This window comes from Myotis yumanensis, unplaced genomic scaffold (genome assembly GCF_028538775.1).
Source record: "Myotis yumanensis isolate MYYU_CA2020_CCGP unplaced genomic scaffold, mMyoYum1.0.hap1 SCAF_17, whole genome shotgun sequence".
Classification (NCBI taxonomy): domain Eukaryota; kingdom Metazoa; phylum Chordata; class Mammalia; order Chiroptera; family Vespertilionidae; genus Myotis; species Myotis yumanensis.
The window spans coordinates 9,390,302-9,418,076 of NW_027223768.1; the positions used below are offsets into that span (position 1 = coordinate 9,390,302).

The 27,775-nt window shown below is 49.4% G+C and overlaps 1 protein-coding gene across 3 annotated transcripts; it reads right to left on the reverse strand.

Annotated features, from left to right (window-relative positions):
- Positions 1-518: 518 nt before the first annotated feature.
- Positions 519-27,767, reverse strand: CD58 (CD58 molecule). 3 transcript variants are annotated; one of them, XM_070395879.1, is made up of 6 exons: positions 27,650-27,767; positions 12,827-13,120; positions 8,879-9,151; positions 6,040-6,102; positions 3,677-3,713; positions 519-1,294 (listed from the first exon to the last, which is right to left on the reverse strand). In XM_070395879.1, exons 1-6 carry the CDS (start codon positions 27,693-27,695, stop codon positions 1,285-1,287), a joined length of 723 nt encoding a protein of 240 aa, XP_070251980.1. In that variant the 5' UTR covers positions 27,696-27,767; the 3' UTR covers positions 519-1,284. The 3 variants fall into 3 exon arrangements, with proteins under 3 accessions (XP_070251980.1, XP_070251979.1, XP_070251981.1); XM_070395878.1 differs by lacking the exon at positions 27,650-27,767 and adding an exon at positions 26,579-26,710; XM_070395880.1 differs by lacking the exon at positions 27,650-27,767 and adding an exon at positions 21,072-21,300.
- Between the last annotated feature and the right edge of the window lie 8 nt (positions 27,768-27,775).

A 27,775-nucleotide genomic window follows, 5' to 3' on the forward strand; every position in this document is an offset into this window, starting at 1 on the left:
CGTAAGCCTTTCCCAGGCCCAGCTGGGGGGCCCGGTCGAGGCCTGGGGCCCCGATCCCGGTTCTACCGCCGAGCAGCAAAGCCATCTCCACCACGTTACTGCTCTTCTATTGCTTTGTCTTTCCTTCTGAACGATGGGAATCATATAATGGGAGCAAAAGCCCCACCTGCCTGCTAGTGAGGGCTGAGAGGCAGCTCAGCACTGTGACCAGCACATGGTAGATGTTCCTTGAATGACGTGGGTGCGGGTGCGGGTGCGGGTGGGTGTGTGCGCACACATGTGAATCTCCATCTCTCCCGAGCACGTGACTTCTCTTCACCGTATTTTCTGGCTACACCAACTTGAGCACCACGGGGCTACCCCGTTTCTCTCTCCACAAGAATCCTGGTTTCTTAGTTCATCCTTCCTTCTGCTTTTCTAACCTCTTCTATGCCTTCTGTTCCTGCTGCCCATGTTCACGGTCCTCTGCAGCTTTCATTCCCAGTGGTGTATGGTGGCAACATAGGTCAACGCTCAACCACTGCAATATGTTTGTTTTTTAATGTGTGACAACGAACACACGCTAAGTGGGTAACAGATCTTCATGGCGCGAATCTCACTGCCCCACCAGGTCCCACGCCCGCATTTCAGTGGTGGGGAAACATGACCCCTGTGATCCACAGCCACGGAGCCCAAGAGCGAAAGGACTTTGTCCATCTCCTTCGCTCGACTACTGACCCTGCAATGAGTTATTTTGCCTCTAAAGCAGTGGTTCTCAACCTGTGGGTCTCGACCCCTTTGGCGGTTGAACGACCCTTTCACAGGGGTCGCCTAAGACCATCCTGCACATCAGATATTTACATTGCGATTCATAACAGTAGCAACATGACAGTTATGAAGTAGCAACGAAAATAATTTTATGGTTGGGCCACAACATGCGAACTGTATTTAAAGGGCCAGAAGGTTGAGAACCACTGCTCTAAAGCAACAGAGAAGGGGAGTGCAGGTTTCAGTAAAAAGCCGTGGCCTCGTATGGTAAGTGGCCACTTTATTTTTTTAACTTAGGAGAGAAAGAACCAAGCCACCTAGTTGTTTCTGTACATAATTACAGTTATTTACAAGAGCCACAGCACCAGGGACAATAAGATGACTAGCTGTCACACAGTACTGGGGAGAGGGTAAACCCACACCAAAACACTCCGATGAAGTTACCAGTTAAGGTAACTGTGAAGGTTTTGGAAAACTGTGTAATACTGCAGAGGTATTTTAAGTTGTTTCCAGTTAGTGACTGAGGATTTCATTTCATCATCTGGAGCTGCAAGAAAAAAAAAGTCTCATGTCAGTAACTGGTAAAATGCAGTCCACCTGCGAGGCAGCCCGAGGGTCATGATTACCCTCCTATTCGTGCCCTTTTGTAATAAATCCAACCACAGCCAGGCGCCGGGGCGGGGGCGGCGCAGAGACAGAGGGACTGGTCTCGAGGCCCACAGCAGCGGGAATTCCGGAGAAGCGCTACCGTCCGTGCGCAGCCCGAAGGCCCGCCCCCGGCCCCTCGGACCGACCCCTCTCGGCGGGCAGTGGAAATGTCCCACATGTCAGCTGTCACCCTCCCAGAGTTTATTTCCTTCTCTGCCATGTGTCTCTGCTGGTGACAGCTTCCTTCCCACCTCAACTTCCCTCTTGGTCACCTCCCTGGTGCTGACACAATCCGGGGTTAACACAGAGGAAGCGGCTAAAACCTGGGGGCACCGCCTCCCTGAGCAAGTCCCTCACCAACGGCCCACTCCCTGGCTTCTGTCTTCTCCACAGCCTGGATCTCATAGACCAGAGTGTGTCAGCCGGGATCAGACCAGACCAGCCCAGAACAGAGTTCCCAAAATACCTGTGCTCCACCCCCAGCCTTCCTGACACTCCCGCTGTGGGAAATAACCTGGTGCTTTCCCCCTACCCAAACCTGGAAGTGGGCGCTGTGGGTTTGTGAGGGACAGAGGCAGCCCTTCTCCCCCGAGTCCTGGCCAGCACAGGACTCCGGAGAGCAGCACCTGCCGGGCATGGCGCCCTCAGCCCCAGCTCCCCGCCACCCACAGCCTGATCCATCCGCTCCGGGAACCAGACGGCACCTCCAGCGCCCGCAGGCGGAGATGCACCTGCAAACCTTTCCTCCCAGGGAGAGGGGTTCTGCTGCCTTTTGAACTTGGCGGACATTGGGATGTTTCCAGGCCTTGACAGCACTCCCCGAACTGCCCAAAGGAACTGTCCCTTCGCCCGCCCGCAGACACCTGACACCAACATGGCTGTGCTCAGCTGGTTCTCGCTGCCTTTAGGTCTTCCTGACACTGTCCTCAGGAGATGTGACAATTCTGTATTTGCTGCCCTCCAGCTCTCCCCCCTAATTCCCACCCCTCCGTCATACACGTGACTCTTTAATAACGGGGCCTCGGGAACTCCCCCTCCAGCCACGATGGGCTCTTTGCATTTAAAAATAATTATCAAATAAGCAGCAAACACACGGAGTGCGAAGTGTGAGAGTAAACAGAAGCATACGGAGAAAAAGGAAGCTCTCTCCCCCACCCAGCCCAGAGCGAGCCAGTTCCTCCCTGGGATGTCCCCCCTAAATGTCAGGTTTGCCTCCTGGACCCGACCCCAGAGCAGCGTGTGCACCCAGAGCTCTCCTGCTCAGGAAGCCCATGTCAGTCATTTAGCCTCCGACTTCCAAAGATCTCCCTGCAAATACGGACTCTCTTGACGCTTCTTCAGCTTGGTGCGGAGTGGGCCGCGCCCTTTATCAGACACCCAGTTCCATTCCCCCCGCATCTCTGCCTCCATATTCACATCTGTGTGACCCCTGATCCAGGCCCTCTCTGCTTGGCCAGGATATTCCACTTATTCACTCACCCGCGGCCCCATTCCCAACATTTGTCTATTAACCCTTTGCTAGTAAAAGGATCTTTCTAACACAAAGCTCTGCTCAAGCATCCTCAGTGCTTCCCTTGAAGAAAAGACCTGAACCTCTTGGCAACTCTCAATGCCTTGGTCTGGCCCAACCTGCCGGTCCCCTTGCCACTTCCTGTCCTGCCCGCTACAGCCTGGGCCTCTCTTCCCCTCACCCCGAAAAGCCGGGCTCCCGGGCCCCAGCCTCTTCCCACCAGCGGGATCTGTCACGCGGGGCCTTCAGAGCCTCCTTATGGCATTTACTACGGACACCGCCCCTGGTGACCATGCCCGGGTCCTATCCTTTGCGCACACCCCGGCCCAGCCCTGACCCTGGCTCCTGAGGCGAACCCTCGGTCTGATCTTCCTGGGGGGGAGGAGCAGGGACATGTGCTGGCGGAGAGCACAACCCTCGGAGCCCGAGGACCTCGATGTGCGTCTCGGCTCTCCCACTTGCTGCCACGGGACTGGACTCCTGAGTCTCACCTTCAGGGTCTCTGGCACGTGGTACTGACCCCGTGCAAGGCTTGTGGAGAGGGTCCAATGGGAGGAGATATGGAGAGTGGCCAGGGCAGTGCCGGGCACGTGGCTGGTGCTTAATGAACTATGGTTCGTATCTCTCTCTGCTGCTGTCACTGGGTACTGTCCCAGGCCCTGGCAGATACATAGAAGCTGGCTCCCCGAGCGACGGGCACCCGACAGCGAGGCTGTCCTGGTCTAGGCCATGACACACAGTTTCCCCAGAGCACAATCTACAGGCACTTACGTGGTTCTGTCCGTCCATCCGGCATATTTCAGAAAACCTACAAATGAAAACATTTTCATCTCAATTAAAGAACTGGAAACGGAAGCTGAAACCTGAAGGTACTAACCGCCTCGTAGAGACGTGGATGTGCAAAACTCAAAACCAGAGCCCTGTCAGCCGGCATGCCTCACTGTCCCCAACGCTTCCATGAAACTGGGGACTGAGTTGGTCCAAAGAGTTGCTCAAAAATGAGTCATCAGAGGACAGAGAAGCAGAAACTGCTGACAAAATGGTATGTCTACTGCAGAGCGGGCACAGGGCTGACAATGAAGGCAAAGCTAGAATGGTGTGGACTAACGCTGCCCAATAGGAGTATAATGTTAGCCACACAAGTATTTAAAAAATGTCTGTAGCCACATACCGAATAGATAGGAAGAAATGGGTAAAATTACTTCTCGTAGTCTGTCTTACTTATTAGCCCAACATGTAAAAATATTCTCATTTCAACATGTAGTCAATAGAAACGTTATGAATGACCCATTTCACATTCCTTCCTCTAATACTGTCTTATAAGCCTAGTGTGTAGTTTATACTCACAGCCCAGGGAGTGCTGGACTCCCACATTTCAAGGGCTGGACAGCCACATGTGGTTCATGGTTACTGTGTCAGGCAGCGCAGGCTTGGGCGTGAAGGTACCGTTCCCCCGGGTACACATCCGTTTCCTTCCCACAAGGCACCAGCCTCAGCCTCGAGCCATCCTCCTGGTCCAGCAGCCTGGCCCACAGGCTGCCTGAGCACGTAGAGGTGTCTGCCCACTACAACGAGGTGCTGGAGCTGTTCACCTTCGACTCATTCCCTTTCCCAAAGCTCCATGCCCAGCACCTCACCATTTCCCAACTCGTGTCTTTAGAGCTGAGACGTGCACCAGATTATTTTTTTAGAACAATTGTTTTTAGGTTACGTGGTGCTACCAATACTGACACTGGAGTAATTTCCTCTCTACTGAATGCCCTTTAGCTTCCTCGTTAGCACTCCCCGTGGGAGTCACAAATGAGCCTTGCAAATACCCTTTTGGTGAAGGCGGGTATGGAAATGGATGGGCCTTCAAGAACATCTGTTCACATCTGGTCAATGTCCTTGGGATGTGAGGAAGGGCTGCGTGTTAGGTCACCCGTTGTCCAGGGCATACAGGTTGCTTTCTAGGTTTGCCCGAGATCTCTGGGGGGACCAAGGAAGTCTCAGGCAACACAGGTAACACCAGATCTTTATTACCCACTAGAAGCCCGATGCATGAAATTCGTGCACTTTGCGGGGGGGGGGGGGGGGATTGTTCCTCAGCCCAGATTGTGAGAGGGCTCAGGCCAGGCCGAGGGACCCCGCTGGTGCATGATTGGGGCCAGGGAGGGACTCGGGAAGTTGGCCAGCCGGGGAGGGACCACAGGAGGGCTCAGGGAGTGTTGGGCCCGTCTCGCTCAGTTCTGATCAGCCAGACCCCAGCAGCAAGCTAACCTACCAGTCAGAGCATCTGCCCCTGGTGGTCAGTGCACATCATAGTGACTGGTCGACTGTCTGCCCCCTGATGGTCAGTGCACGTCATAGCAAGTGGTTGAACAGCCTTAGCATATCATTAGCATATTATGCTTTGATTGGTTGAATGGCCGACCGGATGACCAGACACTTAGCATATTAGACTTTTATTATATAGGACTCCATGTCACCCAACTCAACAAAAGTTCCTTCCTACCTGGGACCTCCTCCTAGGCCAGTGATGGCGAACCTATGACACGCGTGTCAGAGGTGACACGCGAACTCATTTTTTGGGTTGATTTTTCTTTGTTAAATGGCATTTAAATATATAAAATAAATATCAAAAATATGTCTTTGTTTTACTATGGTTGCAAATATCAAAAAATTTCTGTATGTGACACGGCACCAGAGTTAAGTTAGGGTTTTTCAAAATGCTGACACGCCGAGCTCAAAAGGTTCGCCATCACTGCCCTAGACTGTAAGACATGGGCATTGTGACCACAGCAGCCAAGAGTAAGGGGTCTTTTGCAAAATCTGGCTTGGAGACCGGAAGTGTAACTCTATGTTGAAGTGGGCCCCGGACAGAAGGAGGCTGTAGACTAGATCGCAGGAATATCTGGCTGTGCCCCTGCCTGGAAACTCACCATGGCCCGAGGGCTCATCCCACCTTAGAATAATGCAGAATCTTCGGAGGGACCTGGCACACTCGGCAACCAGACAAGTAAAACACAAAAGTTTCTGCTTCTTTCGAAATGCCTACAAATTCAAACTTTGTTTCTATCTCCAAATTCATTTTCCAGCCTTTGAAAAACCAACTCACGTTTGAAAACTTATATTTTTAAGAGGAGTATACATACCTACTGCAAAGACTATTACTGCGAATGGTACAGCTATGAGTGCATATCTATGCCTTGAATTATCTGTTAAAAAAATAAAAAAGAAGGAAAGAAAGAAGAGAAATGCAATTAGCTGACCTGGTCAAAATAAAGATACAGTTGATCGTCCTTACTTGCCGCTCCCATGTTTGCAATTTACCTTCTTGCTAAACTTTGTTTTCCTCAAATCCATCCCCACAGCACCTTCAGGGTCACTCGTGGGCACGTGTGGCCGATGGTGAAAAGCGTGTTGCCCGACGCACGTGTCCCCCCCGAGTCTGAGCAAGGCCACACGCTGCCTCCCTGCCCGCTCTCATTCCATCAGCAAGTGTTCTATTCGTGGTCCCTTCAGTGCCAGTTCCCACATGTTTTAATGTTTGTTGGTCTTTGCTGGGGGTTTCACTGTCTACAACGGTCTCCCAAGCACAGTGCTGACACGTGGCCCAGCATCCCTAAGCACAGAAAGGCTGCCACGTGCCTCACAAAGAAAACGTGCCTGTTGGATAAGCTTCCTCTAGGCCTGAGTTCGACAGCACTATTGGCCGTGAGTTCCATGTGAATGAATCAACCATATGTATTCAACAAGTTGTCGTTAAAAATAAAACAAGGGTATTTGTGTATTGATATTTTGCCCAAAATGTTGTGACCAGAGGCCGGCAGGCGCCTCCCATTTCCTGGTATGACAATGCATTTGGCCACAGCAACGGAATTTGAAGGCCTACATTTTAATCCCGTCTCCTTTACTTGAGTGACGCTGGCACAGTCACCCCACCTGTTGAACCAGTCTCCTCACTCTTAAAGAGTAAATAACAACTCCTGTCCAGCCAGTCTACAATGGTGGTGGCGAGGAAACAGCTTTTGGAAGGGTTTGCTAACGAGTGGCAGGCTAGTCGATGTGAGTCACTATGATTCACTTGCTAAAGCATTAGAAAGTCTACACAAGAAATTAACACTTGAACAAGTAAGATCCAATATTTAAATGTTAGGTCTTCATGGATTTGTATCTGTTATGGTGCATGCAACTCCAGAAAAGTACTTAAAATCATTGGGGGGAGAGGGGAGAGGAAGGGAGGAGGGAGAGAGAGACCCTGGGTTTTTATTGTTGAAAAGAATCATTTAGATCAGTGGTTCTCAACCTTCTGGCCCTTTAAATACAGTTCATGTTGTGACCCAACCATAAAATCATTTTTGTTGCTACTTCATAACTGTAATGTTGCTACTGTTATGAATCGTAAATATCTGATATGCAGGATGGTCTTAGGCGACCCCTGTGAAAGGGTCGTTCGACCGCCAAAGGGGTCACGACCCACAGGTTGAGAACCGCTGATTTAGATCATTAAGCTCAGGTCCAGATTTTCAGAGAAGAAAACATTTGGATACTGGAGACCAAAAACAGGTCCCAGACATATATGTATCTCATGTCAACACTACTCTGGGATTTAAAAGGCCAAAGAACTATCTGGCAATGTCTCTCAAACTTTCAAAATCTACAATGTAATGTGAACCATCAATGGGGGAGGGGAGATTTTTAAGAAGATGAATCACAACTATTTAATAAAAAAGGGTTTGTTTTCAAAATCACAACTCGTATTTCACATCGGTGAGAGGGATGTTATGGTGACGACCGTTCTCTTCAAGGCGTCTACGAGGTGTAACATTCAATCCCAACGGCAAGTGTTCAATGAAAACCGGGCAAGGACCGAATGCTTGCAAACCTCCTGCAACATTCACATAATTCTACAGAGGAGCTTGTCCAGGAATTCTGTCCTTCAAGGATGCTGCCTCGTGGAACACGAAGCTTTTGCAGATTTCTACTTGCTGACTCAGGCTGTACCCGGTCAGCCACTTTCTCCTGGTTGGCTATGCGCACGGCACGCTGGTGTGGCTTTCTGCCACTCCCACTGGAAAGCAGCCATCTGCTCGCACATGGATGGTATTATCCAGTCTGCCTTGGGTAGTATGCAACACCCAATGGGTGGAATTCATAAATTTGCTCCACGCATAACAACTGTCACTAACTTTGCAGTGGGTTTTAAAAATGTTTTTATTGCCCTAACTGGTTTGGCTCAGTGGATAGAGCGTCAGCCTGCGGACTCAAGGGTCCCAGGTTCGATTCCGGTCAAGGGCATGTACCTTGGTTGCGGGCACATCCCCAGTAAGGAGGGTGCAGGAGGCAGCTGATCAATGTTTCTCTCATCGATGTTTCTAACTCTCTATCCCTCTCCCTTCCTCTCTGTAAAAAATCAATAAAATATATTAAAAAATAAAAATCATCATTCTCCCCTTTAAAAAAAATAAATGAAATGTTTTTATTGAATGATTCTCTCTCATCGAGGTTTCTCTCTCTCTTCTTCTCCCCCTTCCTCTCTCTTTAAAAAAGCAGTAAAAACATATTTTAAAAAAAGAAAAAGAAACAGAATTATAAATAGTTAAGAGCAAGGGCTCTGGACCCAAGATGACCTGATTCCAAATCCAGGCTTTTCTACTTACTAGCTGTTGGCCTGGGGCAGGCAACTTGAACTCCCTGTGTCTTGGTTTCCGCCCATAAAAAGGAATAATTACTATAGCACCCAACTCATTGGGTCGTGTGTGAATTCATTAACACTCGTATTAGAGTGGTGTCTGACAGAGGAAGTGCTAAAAATGTTCGCTTCTATCTCTAATGGGTGTCCATGAACACTGTAGCTCACTTTACATTGTGAATTTGTGAAATGTACGTTAGCCACTGTCCCTGTAGTTTGAAACCCACAAACCACCACTGGTCCGTGAACACCGTTACTAGGTAGCATCTCTGTCATGGGACGTGCAGCTGTGTACTCACCACTTGGGACGCAGGTTGACAAAACGATTGAGGACGTCCTGTTGGATTCTGGATTTTTAACAAAACAATGTACTTCCCGTGAGAGATCGCCCTCCTTCGTAAAATTTAGCACAGGGGCCTCGAGCTCCCAGCTTCCGTCACACTGTGGGGAAGGGCCATGACATGCGTAGTGTAACAGCTCCCGATGCTGGCAGTAACTTTGAGGCACCTCGCAACGGACGGAGATGATCTCATTAATCAGTGTACAATTTAGTGTCGGAGGCGGAAGAGGGTCTAGGAAAAAAGGTAACGTTTAGTCCAAGAATAATAATATGCAGACTCATCATCTGTGAACTTACGAAAACCTCCCAACTTCCTTATGAGTTTAAGAGATGGGCAGGCCACTTCCCTGGGCACCAATAGAAGAGCATTCTTCCCCTCCCCCCGCTCCCCTGCCAGAGTCCGATCTGCCTGCTCCAATTCAGGACACCTGGGGGCCCCTGCCCCCTCATCCTCGACTCTGAAAGCCCCAGGATCACAAACAGGACGGTGGCAAACTCATTCAGCGACAGATCTCACCTGAACGACATGAGGATTTCTAGTTTTTATTTTTCTCACTTATTACAAGTATTTGTTACCACGTTTACTAAAAACAGTCACGTGCTTGAGTGTGGGGTGCTCCCCATAACTACGTGGGGTGTTTTTTTTGTGCGTTTTTTTTTGTAGAGAATTGCATTTTGAAAAGTATTTTTTTTATTGATTTCAGAGAGGAAGGGAGAGGGAGAGATAGAAACATCAGCGATGAGAGAGAATCATTGATCGGCTGCCTCCTGCACGCCCCCTACTGAGGATCGAGCCCGAAACCTGGGCATGTGCCCTTGACCGGAATCGATCCCAGGACCCTTCTGTCTGCAGGCCGACGCTCTATCCCCTGAGCCAAGCCGGCTAGAGCAGTGGGGTGCTTTTTAATCTACAGAGAGGAAATAGTTTATACTACCTTTCGAAAATCTGAAATGTTTCAAAGTGACTCAAAAGGTTTTGTGAAAGGTACCGTGGGCTGGCCCCGCTGACAGGTAGAATAAGGCGTGGCACCTGTCGGAGAACGGCCAGCCCCGAGGCCTCCCTCTCAGATTTCCCCCCGGGAAGCGCCGCCTACTGGCTAAGGCAGCCTGGGCCTGCACACCGCAGACAAAGACACTCACAGGTCCCACTGCACCATCTCACCCGCTCACATCGTAATGCTCATTTGTGTCTCACACGTCCTGTATTTCATTCATATGCCTTCCTGCATCTCTACTCCCACCCCCTAACTAATTATAAGAGATTTGAGAAAACATGTAAATATATAGGAAATATACACAAAAAAAGTCCTGGTAGCATTTGGATAATAAAATTGCAATACAGGCCTAACCAGTTTGGCTTAATGGATAGAGCGTCGGCCTGCGGACTGAAGGGTCCCAGGTTCGATTCCGGTCAAGGGCATGTACCTTGGTTACGGGCACATCTCCAGTTGGGGGCATGCAGGAGGCAGCTGATCAATGTTTCTCTCTCATTGATGTTTCTAACTCTCTATCCCTCTCCCTTCCTCTCTGTAAAAAATCAATAAAATATATTTTTAAAAAAATTTCAATACATTATAAACATGTACTAAAAAGTGAATTATAGCAAAGTTGCATCAAGGCTGGCCAGGTGAAGCTCCCGTGAGGGCGGGGGGCACTGGCAGGGGTCACTGGCCGGGAGCCCGGAGGTGTGAGCATTAGCCCCGGCAGGCTGTGCGGCCTTGGACCACAGCTCCTGTAGGAGCTGCAAGACTTTAGAGAAATCCAGCCCAGGCTCCTGTCCTATAAAAGGAGAAACCCATTGCTAAGTCTGTCTCGTTTTCCTCTGTAAGAGAGAACAGAACACGGTCACGGTCAAGGCCCGGTGGGATAGGAAAATGCTGTGAGGGGAGACCCGTGGAAGAACTGGTATCACGTTCTATGCCAGTGATGGCGAACCTATGACACTCGAACTCATTTTTTTGATTGATTTTTCTTTGTTAAATGGCATTTAAATCTATAAAATAAATACCGAAAATATAAATCTTTTACTATAGTTGCAAATATCAAAAAATTTCTCTATGTGACATGGCACCAGAGTTAAGTTAGGGTTTTTCAAAATGCTGATACGCCGAGCCCAAAAGATTCGCCATCACTGTTCTATGCTGTCAGAGCCCACTTAGCGACACAGAAGCTCGTCCAGGCGCTCTTGTTGCTCCACCATTGTCACATCCCGGGCCTGGGAGAGCCAAGCCACCTGCTCACCAACAGGTATGCAGACCTTTCTGTGGCATCTGGGTGAACTTCTGCACTCAGATCTTCCCATCGATAACCCTTCCTAGTCTCTCGCTGCCCGGGGCCTTACCACGGCGACTTCTAACACATTAGTCAACCTGCACCTTAAACAGATTCAACAGGCCAGCAATGTGCCTCCTTCATCCCCTACAATAACTGAGTTAGTCGCTGTGTAATTAATTAATTCAGCTCACCACCCTGTCAGAGAGGAGGATTTCCTCTACAGACCAGCTGGCACCTGCATCTCTCCATTAACTTCAGTAAAAAATTACACACCGGTCTGGACCGTTTCAGGGAAGGGCAGTCACTTCGACTTACATGGACGTTCCAATGCAACGAAGACTGTGAAGGGGCTGAGGAAGAGCTAATGGACACCATTAGCGGAGACTCGCAGGGGGCTTTGTGGGAGAAGGGAAAGCAGATAGCAACTCCTATGGAGAAGCAAGAGGTGGCAGGAAACCCCCTTCTACCCATAAAACTCCCTTTCTGAAAGCCTTCCGTTAGGTCTGGTGTCTCCGGAAGAGTAAATACCAACGCACTTAAATAGAACTAAACACACCCTCCCCCAGAAGTCTGACTTCTCCATTTTAAGACAACGAGGACAATGAATTATTTTGTCAACCGGTGTAAAGCCATGAGTCATCCTATGTCTTTTTATGACAAGTTCTAAATACGGTTGAGTCTTCCTTGGCTTATCTTCGGATCCTCTCCTTTTCCAACATCTCCTACGGACACCTCTGTCCACCTGAGCGACCACAGTGGCTTCTACCCCGGCACCTCTTCTCCCCGATCCACCGTAAATACCTACCACCCGGGTCATCTTCCAAAACTAGATTTCACCGAGTCTACTGTGGGAGACAGAGGCTCCTCACAGCCACAGGCTACAGCCCAGGTTCCCCAAGCAGGACCTGAAGTCCCCCAGTCGATACTGCGTTTATCACTGATGGAAACACGCCTCCCTGTGTCTAGCTCCTCTGCAGGCCTTCGCCAGGCTTCCTCAGGCTATCAGTCAGCACAGCCGAGGACCTGAGCTAAAAGTAGAAGGGGCAGGACATCTGCTACTGAGAGATGAAGGGATCAGAATGACTGGAAATGACAAGTTCTAGGTTACACCATGGCAAGCGAGGACAGCAAGGCCTGAGAAACTGGGACATTAAAAAGAACCTTTATTTCAATATCACAATCCCCGAGAACTATGACCCTGGCAGGAACATCAGAAACAGTGAAAATGAACCAGGCACTAAAACGATCCAGAAAAATTGGGGGCGATGTTCACGGCAGCATTATGTATAGTAGCCGAGACACGGAAACAACCTACGTGTCCATCGCAGCATGAATAGATATAAAAGCTGTGGTATATGTACATACAACAGAATATTAGTCAGCCATAAAAATACATTTTTACTGATTTCAGAGAGGAAGGGAGAGGGAGAGAGAGGTAGAAACATCAATGATGAAAGAGAATCATCGATCGGCTGCCTCCTGCACACCCCACACTGATGATCGAGCCCACAATGTGTACATGTGCCCTGACCACGGATCGAACTGTGACCGCCCTGGTCAACACTCAACCACTGAGCCATGCCAGCCAGGTGAAATTTGCCATTTTAAACAGACCAAGTTATGAAATACTCACCGAGGACTGTAAGATTAAATTTAGAGCTATCTGTCAGATCCGCGGACTTCATTTCATATTCATCTTCATCCAATGATGTTAAATTGAAGATGGTGAGGTCACCTGACTTAAGGTCTAAATGAACTCTCCCTTCCAAAAGGGAGTAAGGTGTGACCTCAAGGTTTATACCCCATTCTATAACCTTATCCTTTCCTTTTTTCCATATGATCTCTGTGAAGTTTACAGTGCTTGATGGCGACAAAGTGATATTCCCACCTATACTTCCAAAACGCATCAGCTGGCAGCTGATGAAACCTACGAGAGAGAGAAAAAAAAAAAAGGTTAGGAAAAAAATATGATTGTTGAAAACAGAGAACCATCTTCCAAGACGCTCTATGGAGAAAGGAGTTGAATTTCGTGGTAAAAATTATTCATCAGCTACTTCGTGTGCTAAGCTGATAAACCACCGACAGAAAGTATAGGAAGTAGATGCCTGACCAGGTAGAAACCACTCTTTTTCTTTTTTTAATCCTCACCTGAGGATATTTTTCCATTGATTTTTAGAGAGAGAGGAAGGGAGGGGGAGAGACAGTGAGAGAAACATCGATGTGAGAGAGACACATGGATTGCCTGCCTCCCACACACGTCCAACCAGGGCTGGGGATTGAGCCTGAAACCGAGGCACGTGCCCTTGACCGGAAGTGAACCCTGGACCCTTCAGTCCGTGGGCTGATGCTCTATCTACTGAGCCAAACCAGCTAGGGCTAGAATCCACTCTTTAACTGGAGCCCACAAAAACCCAAGAAGTGGAGTTAACATTGGTGGAGCGCCCCTTACATTCCAGGCATGTGGGCAATGCTGGGAATATGGCAGCAAACAAGACGGGCGTCGCTCCAGGGCCTCGAGGAGTCTCACTTCATGGAGAGGACACAGAGGAGGCGAGGACAGCCACCTGGGCGGGGCCTTCCCCAGGAAGCCATGCTGAAAGAGGAGGGGAGTCCACCAGCTGAGGGCTGGCTAAGGAGGGAGGAGAGTGGGTGGAAGATAGAGGAAGCAGCGCTCCAAGGCCTGTCCCGAATCAAGGAGTGTGGTCTGTCTGAGGAAATAAAAGCAGTTCCCAGTGTCTGGAACAAAGAAAGCCAGGGGGTGGGGAGCAGGAAGGAGGCTGAGTGTGTGAGCAGGGGCTGGAGGGGTCGGGGAAGGATGCTACGGGCTTGGGACGTATCCTGATGGCAAAGGAGAGCTACAGAAAGGGTGTAAACAAAAGATGAGCAGGACGCAATGTAAGTTTCTGCCGGCTGACCATCTGCAGAGCGGGCAGCGGTTGGGTGGCAGCAGAGAAAGCAGGACAAAGGAGTGGCGGACGGACAGACAGGCCGGGACGTCCCCGCGAGTGGATGGACTGGAGAGATTATCACAGGAGTTGGTGACTGGATGTGGGGACGAGGGGTAGGGAGGCCGTACTGGTGGCTGTCGGGCAGCCCGCTTTCTTGGCTGACAAGGGTGCTATTGAGATCAAACCCAAAGACAGGGAAGCAGGCCAGAGGGACGGTGAGGATTACGGGACCAGGTGTGCTGGAGCTGATTCAAACCTGTCACAAGCCCGTGGTTAACCTCTCTGATGGAAGGATTTCAATGAGAGCCCCCCCCACCACACCCCAACCCAGTCATTAAACATTTATCACCACCACTAAGACCGGGGTATTCCTGATACCCCCCAAATGCGTTTAGATGCATCTTGCTCCAGGCTTAACTTTCTTGTTAAAGAGAGAACGGCTGTTAAGGGAAAAGACATTAAACTGAAATTTGAAGTTTTTGCCTAGTAGCAACCAGGGTAACTGCAAGAGCGCAGGAGAAATCAAGACATTTCAATAACCAACTGTAGGCAACTGTGCCCAGTAATTTCAAGTGAGAAGCAAATATCCCCACCTGTCTATTTGCAAGGATATTTAGAACCATCCCCCTTAATTCAGGGAGACTGCCCTCAAAAAGACAGCAGCACCCCCGGGCTGCTTTGCTGATTACGCACTACCTCCCGGATTCAACCACAGCACGTGGGACGGCAGATGAAAGCAGTCGGATCCCAAGCGGAGAGTCTGCCCACACACTTAGTGGGGCCTGAAATGCCTTCGAATGAATGAATGAATGAATGAGCGCGTAGGGTGGAGGTGGGAGAGAAGCGATGTTCCCTGAGCTGTGAAATAGGAAAAAGAAACAAGCCAGGAACGGTGTGGAGAGAAGCGAGGAGGGAGGGAAGGGAGACTTCTGTTCAGAAAGAATCGCAGTAATTCTGAGCTGGAAGCAACTCTAAAGTGTATTCAAATTACTTCCATTTCACAGGCGACGGGACAGAGCACCAAGGAAAGGGAAACGGCGGTAACTGAAGGCCTCCACTCTTCCAGGTGTGTTCACGTCCTCCCGAGTCCCTCTCGAGCCCTCTGCACGCCCAGGTGCAGTGGGGATGCTACGTCCATTTTACAGATGGGCAAAGAGGCCCCAGGGGCACACCAACTGCTCCATGTCTCAGCAAGTTTAGGGCAGCAGAGGGACAGGACACAGGTTTTCTGATTCCTTGCTCAGCTCCCCTTTCACCACAGCCTGGTCCATCATTCATTCATTCATTCATTCATTCCGAAATACTCACTGGGCATTTTGGAGTTTATGTTCTGTTAGAGACACCAGACTTCATACAAATAATTAGACAAACATCCAATTGCAGCTGTGAGAGGGGCCAAGATCTGGAAACAGCCCAAGTGCCCATCAGATGAGTGGATTAAAAAGCTGTGGTGCGTTTACACAATGGAGTACTACTCGGCCATAGAAACGAAGGGAATCTTACCCTTTGGGACAGCATGGATGGACCTGGAGAGGGCTATGCTAAGTGAAATAACCCAGTCAGAGAAAGACAAGTACCATATGATGTCACTCGTATGTGGAATCTAATGAACAAAAGAAACTAATCAACAAAATAGAAACAGACCCATGGATAGAGAGCAGACTGACAGCTGTCAGGGGTTGGGGACTGGGTGATAAAGGCGAAGGGATTAAGCAAAGAAAAAACCACCATAGATGCAGACACAGTATGGTGATTGCCACAGGGAATGGGAGGTGGGAGGAGGCAGGCGAGGGTAAAGGGGGGATAAATGACAATGAAAGGGGACTTGATGTGGGGTGGTGAACACGCACCACAATATACAGATGATGTGTTATAGAACTGTACACCTGAAACCTATATACTTTTATTAACCAATGTCACCCCAATAAATTTTTTTAAGGTAAATAAAAATGTGAGATGTAAAAAAGTGAGGAGGGGAAAGGGGACAAGAGAGACTTAAGTGCAGGAAGGAAGAAAAGCCAGAGCAAATCCATCCATCCATCCGTCCATCCATTGATCCGTCCGTCCGTCCATCCATCTGTCCGTCCATCTACCCGTCCGTCCGTCCATCCATCCGTACGTCCATCCGTCCGTCCGTCCGTCCGTCCGTCCGTCCATCCATCCATCCATGCAAGGAGCAATCAAAGAAGTCATAGGCAAACTCAATAAACAGTTAAGCGAATTAACTAAACTGATATAGAATACAACTTAAATGCAGTCCAAGAGGCAGCAAAACTGGGGTCACCCCAAACCCTGAGTGCCATGGGACCTGGCTGAAGAACCATGACGCGGCAAGGACAGGCACAGACCTTTAACTGGAGCGGAAGAGTAGGTGGACTGGGACCACTCAAGACACAGTCGAAACAGCCCCCTTCCTTTCCCCTGCCTCGGGCACCAGAGCCAGACAGAGGGTCTGCTGGCTCCCCACTCCCCATCCTATCCCACCAGCCTACCCCCCGCTGTTCCTTCTGAGATGTTCCCTTTGTCTACTGCTTCCCCGTCAAGGCCCAGGGGGCGGCCCCCGCTAAGGTTGTAAACCTGTACCCTGTACCCACGCAGGGACGCCAGCCCCAATGCAAGTCCAAGCCTGCCTGAGGCCTGGGAGAGGCGGCCGTCACTGGTGCCGTTTCTCAGAGATGTGCCCACCACTCTTCGGGACTTAGGGAAAGGGCTTTCCTTAGAAATGCCTTTTTAAAGACCTCTTTCTCTCTCTAAAGCACCCGTCCGGGTCAGGTGGCCTGCAGACAGCAGCAGTTAAGGTAAAAATTTATTTGAGGCAAAACAATAAAATCCCCTAATAGTTTCAGTACCCGAATGCATGCAGCGTGGCATTTCCCCGTGTGTATGACACTACGATGGGGGCTGGCCGAGGCCTCCGCCCAGCCTGAGGATGGCAGGGACCGGGGGCAGCCCTGGTTGCTTTGACACAACCTTGACCCTCTCACTTCTCTGAAACCATGTCTCACTTTCAGCTCCTTGGAGGACCTGCTCACAGTCCGGCAACGAAGTCTCTGTTCAGACATTTACATACGGGGGTGGGGTGGGGGGCCATCCGCCCAGAATGACTGAGAGGGTGCTCGTACAAGTCATGTTTCATTAAGTTCATGAATATCCTCAGCTTAGTCAGACGCATGTTCCAGTTTCAGGGTGGAAACAGGCTCAGCAAGTATGGAGATGATAAAGAAGGACACGGGGGTGGGGGTGGGGGGGGTGGTGGTGGTGGTAAGAGATCAACTGAAAGACTTGTATGCATGCATATAAGCATAACCAATGGACACAAGACACTGGGGGGGGGGGGTAGGGGAGGCAGGGAAAGGTCAAGGGAAAAAAAAAAGGAGACATATGTAATACTCTTTGTAATACTTTAAGCAATAAAACAAAATTTAAAAAAAAGAAAAAAATGTTATATACAAATGAAATCATATCTTAAAAAAAATAAAGGGAGTTTGCTGCAGCTCAATTCTTTTTTTTTTTTTTCCTTCTTGCAGCTCAATTCTTTATAAGTACTCGCGCTAACCGATTGCGCCACTGGAGCCCCTAGCAGCTCAATTCTTTAACTTAGTTCTTTTTTTTTTAATTTTTTTTTATTTTATTGATTTTTTACAGAGAGGAAGGGAGAGGGATAGAGAGTCAGAAACATTGATGAGAGAGAAACATCAATCAGCTGCCTCCTGCACACTCCCCACCGGGGATGAGCCCGCAACCAAGGTACATGCCCTTGACCAGAATCGAACCTGGGACCCCTGAGTCCGCAGGCCGACGCTCTATCCACTGAGCCAAACCGATTAGGGCTTTAACTTAGTTCTTAGTAAACCCAATCAAATGAGCTCTAGGCCAGCTCAACCTCGACAACATTTAACAATGCAGCAGCACAAACACTCATTACATTTGGGGCTGACTTTGTGCCAAGCATCTTCTAAAAAGCTAAATCTAGCCTGGCCGGTGTTGCTTGCTGGTTAGAGCACTATCCTGCGCACCAAAAGGTCATGGGTTCGATTCCCGGTCAAGGGCACGTACCTGGGTTGCAGGTTCCATCCTAGGCCGTTGAGGGCGTGAGCAGGAGGCAACCAATCAGTGTGTCTCTCTCACATCATTCGATGTTTGTCTCTCTCTCTTCTCTCTCTCCCTCCCACTCTCTAAAAATCAATAGAAAATATACCCTCCAGTGAAGATTAATCCTCAAAAAAGCTAGATCCGGCCGGTTTGGCTCAGTGGATAGAGGGTCGGCCTGCGGACTGAAGGGTCCCAGGTTCGGTTCCGGTCAAGGGCATGTACCTTGGTTGCGGCCCAGTAGGTACATGCTTCCTTCCTTCCCCTCCCCTCCAAGCTGCTGCCTCTCCTCCCTGTACAATCCATGTCAGTAGCCACTAGCCCAGGGGTGGGCAAACTTTTTGACTCGAGGGCCACAATGGGTTCTTAAACTGGACCGGAGGGCCGGAACAAAAGCATGGATGGAGTGTTTGTGTGAACTAATATAAATTCAAAGTAAACATCATTACATAAAAGGGTACGGTCTTTTTTTTTTTTTTTTTTTGTTTTATTCATTTCAAACGGGCCGGATCCGGCCCACGGCTGCACTAGCCACATGTGGCTTGTGAGCACATTACATGTGGTCAGTCCAAAATGAGATGTAGTGTGTGCGTGTAAAATACTAACCAGACGCTGAAGATTTGGTATGAAAAGGGGAATGTAAAAATCTCTTATTTAACCAGGCCAGTGTGGCTTAGTGGTTGAGTGTCAACCTATGAACCAGGAGGTCACGGTTCGATTCCCAATCAGCGTACATGCCAGGGTTGCAGGCTCGATACCCAGTGCAGGGCTTGCAGGAGGCAGCCAATCAATGATTCTCTCTCATCACTGATATTTCTGCTCTCTCTCTCTCTCCCTCTTCCTTCTTCTCTGAAATCAATTAAAAAAATATTTTAAAAAATCTCTTGTTTATACCAACAACATGTTGAAACAAAAATATTGTGCCTGTATCAGGTTCAATAAAATATATCACTAAAGCGGGGTTCACCGGTTCGCGTTCTATTCCTCTCTGACAGCACTACTTACTAGTAGCCTGTGCTTTCAAGGTAACCACATGCTATTATGCTCAAAAGCCACATTCACCTTGACAGTTCTCAGAATATATTGAGGCCTACAGCCTGCTTCGGGGGGAAAGGTTCTTACTACAGCAATGTAAGGCGCTGTCAGTCTTCCTACATCCATTCTCCGAAGTCTGATTCACGGTATTCTCACAGACTATTGATCATTTCATTACAAAAGGGAAACTCCATCACAACTAATTTATGACATCATCTTATTCATCTGACTCTCTTATAATCTGCTGAACGTGTATATTAACCTTGATTCCCCGCCCCAGGTTTTAACTGGTCTATGGGGGAATGGGGGAAATGTTCAGGAAACTACCAGTGAGCCCTGGCTGGTGTTGCTCAGGGGGTTGGGCATCAGCCTGGGCACCAAAAGGTCGCCGGTTCAATTCCGGGTCAGGGGACATGCCCAGGTTTTGGGTTCAATCCCTGATCAGGGTACATATAGGAGGCAGCTAGTCCATGTTTCTCTCACATTGATGGCTCTCTGTCTCTCCTCCTCCCCCTCCTCTCTTTTTAAAAAATATCAATTAAAAAAACAAAAACATATGAAGTATACAATTCAATGTTTAGAAAGAAAAGAAGGAAGGAACTACCAGTGAGCCAGATGGAGGTTGAGACACTAGTCTCACAGACATTTGGGGAGTGTTATGGAAAGGGATAAAGGTCACTAGGAATCAGAAGGGGTTCATTTCTGAGGAACAAGCTATTGAAATAAGCTGGCTTCCTCAGATGGAGACCCGGCCGATAGGACAGATCAAGGTCACAAACGGAGACCTCGGATCAGCAGCTCCCCACGGGGCAGAGAGCTCACAGGGTTCTGGGCAGGGGTTTCCTTCACTTCCACTGGTTCCCAGGGAGCCTCCCTCACAGGCCTCCAGGCTCCGCAGCAGCAGCAGCAGCAGCGAAGGCGAGGGTCCGGCCTATCAAGTAACTGACAGGCATTTTCCTCGGAGACCGAAAGTCGCCCCCAAAGAGGAACTGCTAGAATGGTGTCCTGCCCTCTCCTGGGACGGCTGGGACTCGCTGCCACACCCTCCACTGCCTGAGGACAGGGAACAGGAGGGGCCCTGGCTGGGCATTCAATCCCGAGGGGCTCATATGTGACTCGGAATCTCAGGGGATGTGCCCGCAAGGGGAGCTGCACAGAGCTTTCTGCAGCCGAGGAGAGAGGACATGAGAAGAAAGCAAAAGGCAGAGCAGCCGGGCCGTCGGGGCTGATGTGTGCGGCGAACTCTGCTCCACAACAGAAGCCCGCCTTCCCTTCCCCACAAAGCCTGTGCTTCCTGAGACGCTGGCGTGACCGAGGCGACAGCACAGTCCCAGACTATCTCGTTCTGAGTGGCTCTGAGTCTCTTCCACATTTCCAAAAGGTATCTGTCAAGATGAAGCCAAACACAGCAACAAACGCAACATGCAGAATTTGACAAGATCCTGGTGTGTTTTCTTAAAAAGGTGTTCTTGTGACCAGTGAGGAAATTTGAATAAGGGCAGAAGTCAGATGATATATTAGGGGATTACTGTTATTTTCGTAAATATGATGATGGAATTATGCAAAAGTATCAGGGGGTGCAGAGCGAGTATAAATATGGCAAAACGTTAATAAACGAATGTGCGACTAAATAGCCTTCTGAATTCTATGGAGCCAAGGCGTCCCCTCCCGCGACTGCAGGTTATGACGGGCACACAATCCGATGGGCATGGGAACTGGCTGCCCTACGTCATTTCACTCGCCTTAGCCAAACCGCCCTGGCAGTGTGCACATGGGAGGAAAAGAGACACCCGTGGCTTCGCCAACCTTCCAGCGGCTGCTCATCTGACCTCGGGCTGGAGTGCATGGGCTGTGTCGGCAGGTCTGGGTGCTAGCACACTCTGCCACTTGTCCGCTGTGTGAACTTGGACAAGGTACTTAACTGACCCCTTGTTCTCCTCTTTAACGGTCCCAGCCTTTAAAAAAAAAGAAGAAGAAGAAGAAGAAGGTGGGACAATGAAAACAAAAACAAAATCTAAACCACTAACCACAATGCCCGGGGGCTGTGAGATTTACAGCCAGGATAAGACAGGCCTGGTTTCCGGCAGGAGTGCAGCACACAATACCCCTGGACTTGGATTCTCTCCTAAGTGAAAGCACAGACTAGGAATCTTGGTGACAGCAAAGCCGTGAGCCAGTCTCACATAATGATGGGAGGTAATGTCTTAAGATGGAGAAAGGCTTGACAGAGACTGTAACAATCTGTACTGTTAAAATAACAACAGTGAAGCAAGTCTGGTTCCTGCATCCCAGGAACTAGACTAGAATCTAGTTGGGGAGACAGCTGGCAAGGAAAATGGCCCATAAAACCTCAACAGCATCAGAACAGGGCAGGCTCTGCTGAGAAGAGCGAATACATCACTTCCTGGTGTTGAGCTTGCTACTTGCCCTGACCACATTTCAACAGCCCACTGCTGCAACCAGCCCCCAATCCTGCCGGCTTTACCTTCAAACCACAGCCCAGTCGCTCCCATTTCGTCTCCTTCCTTCCTCCAGTCTTGATCCTTATCTTCGTGATCCGCTGCCTCAACCCTCCCTCTCCAAGCTGCTCCTTTGCTCCTGCCCTCTCCAGACTGCTCTCCACCCAGCACCCAGAATGATTCCTCATAACTTCATTCCTGAACAAAACCCTCCAGAACTTTCCATTTCATTGGGAGTAAAAAAGTCACTGTCTTTAAAGGGCCCACAGAACTTGATCTCTGAGATCCAGCCCTGACGACTTTTACAACTTCCTTTCCCACTCTTTTCCAACAAAATGATCTCCTTGAGCCCTAGCTGGTTTGGCTCAGTGGATAGAGCGTTGGCCTGCAGACTGAAGAGTCCCAGGTTCGATTCTGGTCAAGGGCACATGCATGGGTTGTGGGCTCGATCCCCAGTGTGGGCGTGCAGGAGACAGCTAATCAGTGATTCTCTCTCATCATTGATGTTTCTAGCTCTCTCTCCCTCTCCCTTCCTCTCTGAAATCAACAAAAACATATTTAAAAAAAATAAATAGCCATAACCGGTTTGGCTCAATGGATAGAGTGTTGGCCTGCAGACTGAAAGTTCCCAGGTTTGATTCCGGTCAAGGGCATGTACCTTGGTTGCAGGCACATCCTCAGTAGGAGGTGTACAGGAGGCAGCTGATCGATCTTTCTCTCTCATCGATGTTTCTAACTCTCTATCCCTCTCCTTTCCTCTCTGTAAAAAAATCAATAAAATATATTTTAAAATAAATAAATAAAAATAAAAAGATCTCCTTGAAGTCCCTTACATGCTTGAAACCTATTAAAGGGTTTTGCTTCCACACACACCCCCCATCAATCACCTGGCTTGCTCCCTCACTTGCTTAAGTCTACATATCACCCTTTTAAAGAGACCCTCCCTGGACCACACTATATAAAATACTAACCACCAAAGAGTGGCCAAATGCAATGCCACACCTCTACCCCATGGAGCACTATGCAGCTGTACAAAAGGAATGAGGATGGTGTCTCCGGAATGATTTCCAGACATGGTTGATTGACAAAAACAAGGTATAAAAGAGTACATGGTATGAGTTATCTGCTGTTTAGAAAGGGAGTTAGAAATAACCATATGTATCTGTTTATAACAGCAAATAGAAAGAAGAAAGATAAAACAGAAACAAATTATATGCTATGGGGGGGGGGGGGCAGTAGGATTTCTCTGAGCATATCTTTACATAGTTGTGACCTGAACCATGTTAATATATTACATATTTAAAAATTAAAGCAAGGGGGAAACCCTTAAAACTGAATAGAAACAGAAATAAATTAATGCAACTATATACAAATCAGTAACATAACCACACAGAAGAAAAAAAGATTCAAGTAACTTTAAAATCTAGTATTCTGTACATATCCGGTGGGACACGTAGAAAAATAAAAAGTGGCAAAGAGTCCTGGCTAGCATCAGCCCGTGCCCCGAAGGGTCAAGGGTTTGGTTTCCAGTCAAGGGCACATACCTGGCTTGCAGGTTCCATCCGGCCCGATCAGAGTGCATGCGGGAGGCAACCAATCGAGTGTCTCTCTCACATTGATGTTTTCCTCTCTCTCCCCCTCTACGTCCCTCCCACTCTCTCTAAAATAAAAATCAATGGAAAAATTTCCTTGGGTAAAGATTATAAAAAACATGCCGAAACCGGTTTGGCTCAGTGGATAGAGCGTCGGCCTGCGGACCAAGGGGTCCCGGGTTCGATTCCGGTCAAGGGCATGTACCTGGGTTGTGGGCTCATCCCCAGTGGAGGATGTGCAGGAGGCGGCTGATCGATGTTTCTCTCTCGTCGATGTTTCTAGCTCTCTATCTCTCTCCCTTCCTCTCTGTGAAAAATCAATAAAATATATTTAAAAAAAAAAAAAAAAAAAAAAAAAGATTATAAAAAACAACAACCAACAACAAAAAAAGGAAGGGCAAAGAAATCTTGAACTACATTTAATAATTGTCTGTGCTTGGTAGCGGTATTGGTATAGCAATTCTCAAACAATTTTGTGTTTAATATCGATTAGGAAAATATACTGATGCTACTAAGAAGAGAGTTCTCACTGTGGAGAAGCAAGAGGCAAAGATGGAAGGGAGGAAGGGGAAGAAGAATCGAATTATTGGATTAGCCTTAGCTTTAACACGACAAACCCACCACTTGGTGAAAACTCTATTTCCTGGCTCTGACATCAGGCAGGGCCGGGAAGCCAGGAGTCCGGTGCCTTGAGCGCACCCGGCACTCAGAGCATGATTTCTAAGTACCCACCCCGGCGGAATGGGACAAGGCTGAGGCAGGAAAGGAGTCCAGAATCTCTTTCTGTGCCAGAAAGGAAGTGCTCAAAAACTCACGGAAACCTGGCAAAAGGGCACTGAAGCTTGAGGGGTTCCCACTTGCACATCTGAGGTCGTTGAGCATTGAAATGCACAATGACGGGAATGCCATGTGGCAAACGTCCATGATATGAAAAAGGGAGGTGCAGAAGGTCATCGCTGAAGAATGTCAATCATGTATAAAGAAACACAGGCACTGGGATTTGCCATCCACAAAGATTCGCCGTTGGATGCTAAAACAGTGCGTGAAAGATTGTTGGGGAACAGGATAATCACACAACCTCAAAATGCCACTTAGTAAGTCACGTACTACGTTCAAAGGGGAGAGGGCCCCTCTACCCTGGAGAAGCCTGGTGAACCTCACCTTAACCAAATAACCGACGTTAACATCCCCCATAACGGGCAACCGGACTGTACCTGCCGCTGACGAGATGCGCTGAGGACAGGTCACACCTACAAAAATTCCCAGGTCCCACCCCCCAACACATAAAAATCCCTGCCCGACAAAGTATCTGATCACAAGGACACAGACAATCCTAACTGAGGGACATTTTATAAAATAACTGCTCCGGACCCTTCAAAAATGGTGATGTCATAAAGAATGAGAAACAAAATGAAAAAGTTAGAAACAGTTCTAGGTTAAAGGGGATGAAAGAGGCATGCCTTCCAAATGCAGGGTGAGTCATCTTTAGTTTCTGGGCTCTCAGACAAAACAGGGAAGCAGTATTTCCTGCGACAGTGGTTCTGTGTCTTACGAAAGACACGGGGTTCTCAGAAGACACACATGGAGCCCTGACTGGTTTGGCTCAGTGGATAGAGCGTCGGCCTGCAGACTGAAGGGTCCCGGGTTCGATTCTGGACAAGGGCATGTACCTTGGTTGCGGCACATCCCCAGTCGGGGGTGTGCAAGAGTCAGCTCATCGATGTTTCTCTCTCATCCATGTTTCTAACTCTCTATCCTTCTCCCTTCCTCTCTGTAAAAAAATCAATAAAATATATTTTTTAAAAAAAGAAGACACACATGGAAATATTTAGGAGTAAGGTGTCATAAGAATTGCAACTCTCAAATGGCTCAGCGTAAAAATAAATTTTAGTACATGCATGTGTGTGTGTGTGTGTGTGTGTGTGTGTGTGTATAAAGAGAGAGAGAGAGCAGTAAATCAAATGTAACAAAATGTCACTAACTGGTGATTCCAGGAGAAAAGTGTACACGTGTTCACAGGGTACTATTGTGGCAACTATTCTAAAGATGTTAAATGCCCTTAAGGATTAATAACTTAAGAAGAAATGCTGACCACTTCCCCTCCCCTTTCCTCAGCACTATGGATTTGTAAATGTCTACTTTTCCACCACCCTGTGTCTATATATTTACTTTGTTCCTTATTTACTGTCCCCCCACTACAATGTACGCCTCTCAAAGCCAGGGAAGTCTTACTTGCTGCGTCCACATCTCTGGCCCTTGTACAGTGCCTGACACAAAGTTGACACTCAGTTAAGTATTTACTATTGAGTGTTAGCAACTATTCTATGAAGTTGATGCTGTCAATATCCTTTTAATCCCGGGAGCCAATTCCAGCATGCTCGGCAAGGCTGGATCATCTGGAGTGGCCAGGGCATTTCCCCAAACCTGAAAAGGATGCATTAAATCGATTGTTTGCTGCCAGACAGCTCAGGGCATCTTAATCTACATGTTATTGCCTCCTACTGGCCAAACACCTGAACAGCCCCTTCTGACAATGGACTCTGTATAGGAAACCCTGACCCTCTGAACTGTATATCTCTGCCTCGCTTCAGGACAATTTGTGTTAATAAAAAGCATGGGGTCCTGAAACGAGGAGAACTTAGTTACGTTAGCTAGGCTCCTCTGACCCCCAATATGCCTTTCAAAATTATAGTTTGTCTCTGGACTCTTTAAGTTACACACAGCCCCTTCTCCAGATTGCTGAACCCTTCTAGATGCTGGAACAAGAACCCTGGCATTTTAAGGGCAAAGATACTGACTTACCAAAAAAGAAAAAGAAAAAAAAAGATACTGACGCACAGGAAAGGTAGGTAACTCACAGACGTTATGACTCAGGTGAGGGGTGCATTCTGGGACCAGGGAGAGATCAGCTCATCTGGAGGAGTTACTCCAACCACTGAAGCTCTGAGTCTCCTCCCTCTGCCACAGCCAACGGCCTCTGGAGCCCTCCCAGCTCTTTTTGTCCTGGCCTCCCTGCCTCCAATTCCTCTCCCCCGCAGTCCTTCCTCTTTGCTGCCGCCACTTACTCCTCCTAAGAGCATGGTTCTGCCCCTGACAGGCCCGGACAGAGTTCTCCTTTGTCTGCAGAAGAGAATCTAAACTCCCAAGGGGACTCCCACTCAGGGCTCTCCATGGGGCCTGGAGCCCGAGTGGGCACACTCACTCTACAGGGACACGGCATGCCCGGGCTCACCTGCACACTCCACGGCCCTGCCCTTCTCACCTGCTCGCCCAATCACAGCACATCCACAAGCCAGCGGTCCCCGGAGGCCAAGTTCAAATGCCATCCCTCCCGCAAAGTCCTTCTTCCACAAAAGATAACTGATTTCTCAATAGGTACTGAACACTTCCCTCCGTACCCCACAGGCACTCGGTAAATGCCGAGTGCGGAAGGAGAGGGAAGATTCGTCTGGAAGGATGTGCAAACGGGCCGCCATGGGAAGCCCTGGGCATGGGGAAAGGCTGGTGAAGCACATCGCTGCGCTCCAGGGGGTTGGCAGTAAGTGTCGCGAGGGGGTCCGTGCGCAGAGGGGTCTCCGAGGCTGGCGAGATAACAATGGAGACAAAGATATCGATGCGATGGGGCTGCTGTGACGATTGATTTTAGACGAAGAATAACAGGGTTCAATGAAGGCAGCTCCTGTGAGTCTTTTATGCTTTGAAGGGAGAGGAGAGGCCCCATTTAGGAATCGTTAAGTGAGGCCAACGCTACGGACACTTCTCCCCCCTGCCCCCCGCAGGGCCATTCAGAGTCGCCGCCTCGGGAGTTTGGGGCTTCGGAGGCGGCCCGCCAACGCCGGTGGGGCCAGGGGGCCGGGTACCCGAGAGCGAGAAAGTCGGTTCAAGTTCCGGGAGCCTCCCGCCCGTAGGCTCAGAAGTAACTTGCACTGGAGTCAGGGCAACAGCCGGAGCTCCCTTCGGAAGGGGCGCGCCCGGGCGGGCTTAGGAGGAGCTCCGGAGGGGGAAGGAGCAGGGCGCCGCCCGGGCGCGCGAGGTCGGGGGTGGAGGGATGGGTTGGGGGGTGCGCCGGGGTCCCGTCCCTCTCCTCCCCGAAGCGATTCAGGTGCCACCGCCCCGTCTCTCCGGGCCCAGCCCAAGGAGCCGTGGCGTGCGCGCGGCACGGCCCCTCCCGGGTAAGGTTCGCTGCGTTCCTCCGCACCCGCACCCCGAGCCCCACCCGGGAAGCCACTCGCAGTGGCCTCGCGCCCCAGCCTTCGACCGGGCCGCCAAGTCCTGGAGCCCAAGGCACCCTGGCGCTGCCCAGGCCCGCGGGGCTCGGGGCGGCCGCACTCACCAAGCAGGAGCACCAAGCTGGACAGGCGAAGGGCTCCCGCGGCCATGGCGCATCTGCCTGACTCGCCGGGCGGGCGGCGGGCTCCTCCGCCTTTCAGACACCGTCCACTCGGGTACCCTCCCGGCC

What these genes read in the sequence shown, in the direction of transcription:
- CD58 (XM_070395878.1), bottom strand. Translation starts at nt 26,642, where the DNA reads ATGGCATTTGAACTTGGCCTCCGGGGACCGCTGGCTTGTGGATGTGCT. An exon ending in ATTTAATCTTACAGTCCTCG is followed by an intron (nt 9,152 to 12,826) that starts GTGAGTATTTCA and finishes CTTTTTTCCTAG; the next exon opens with ACCCTCTTCCGCCTCCGACA. An exon ending in AGTAATAGTCTTTGCAGTAG is followed by an intron (nt 3,714 to 6,039) that starts GTATGTATACTC and finishes TTTCATTTGTAG; the next exon opens with GTTTTCTGAAATATGCCGGA.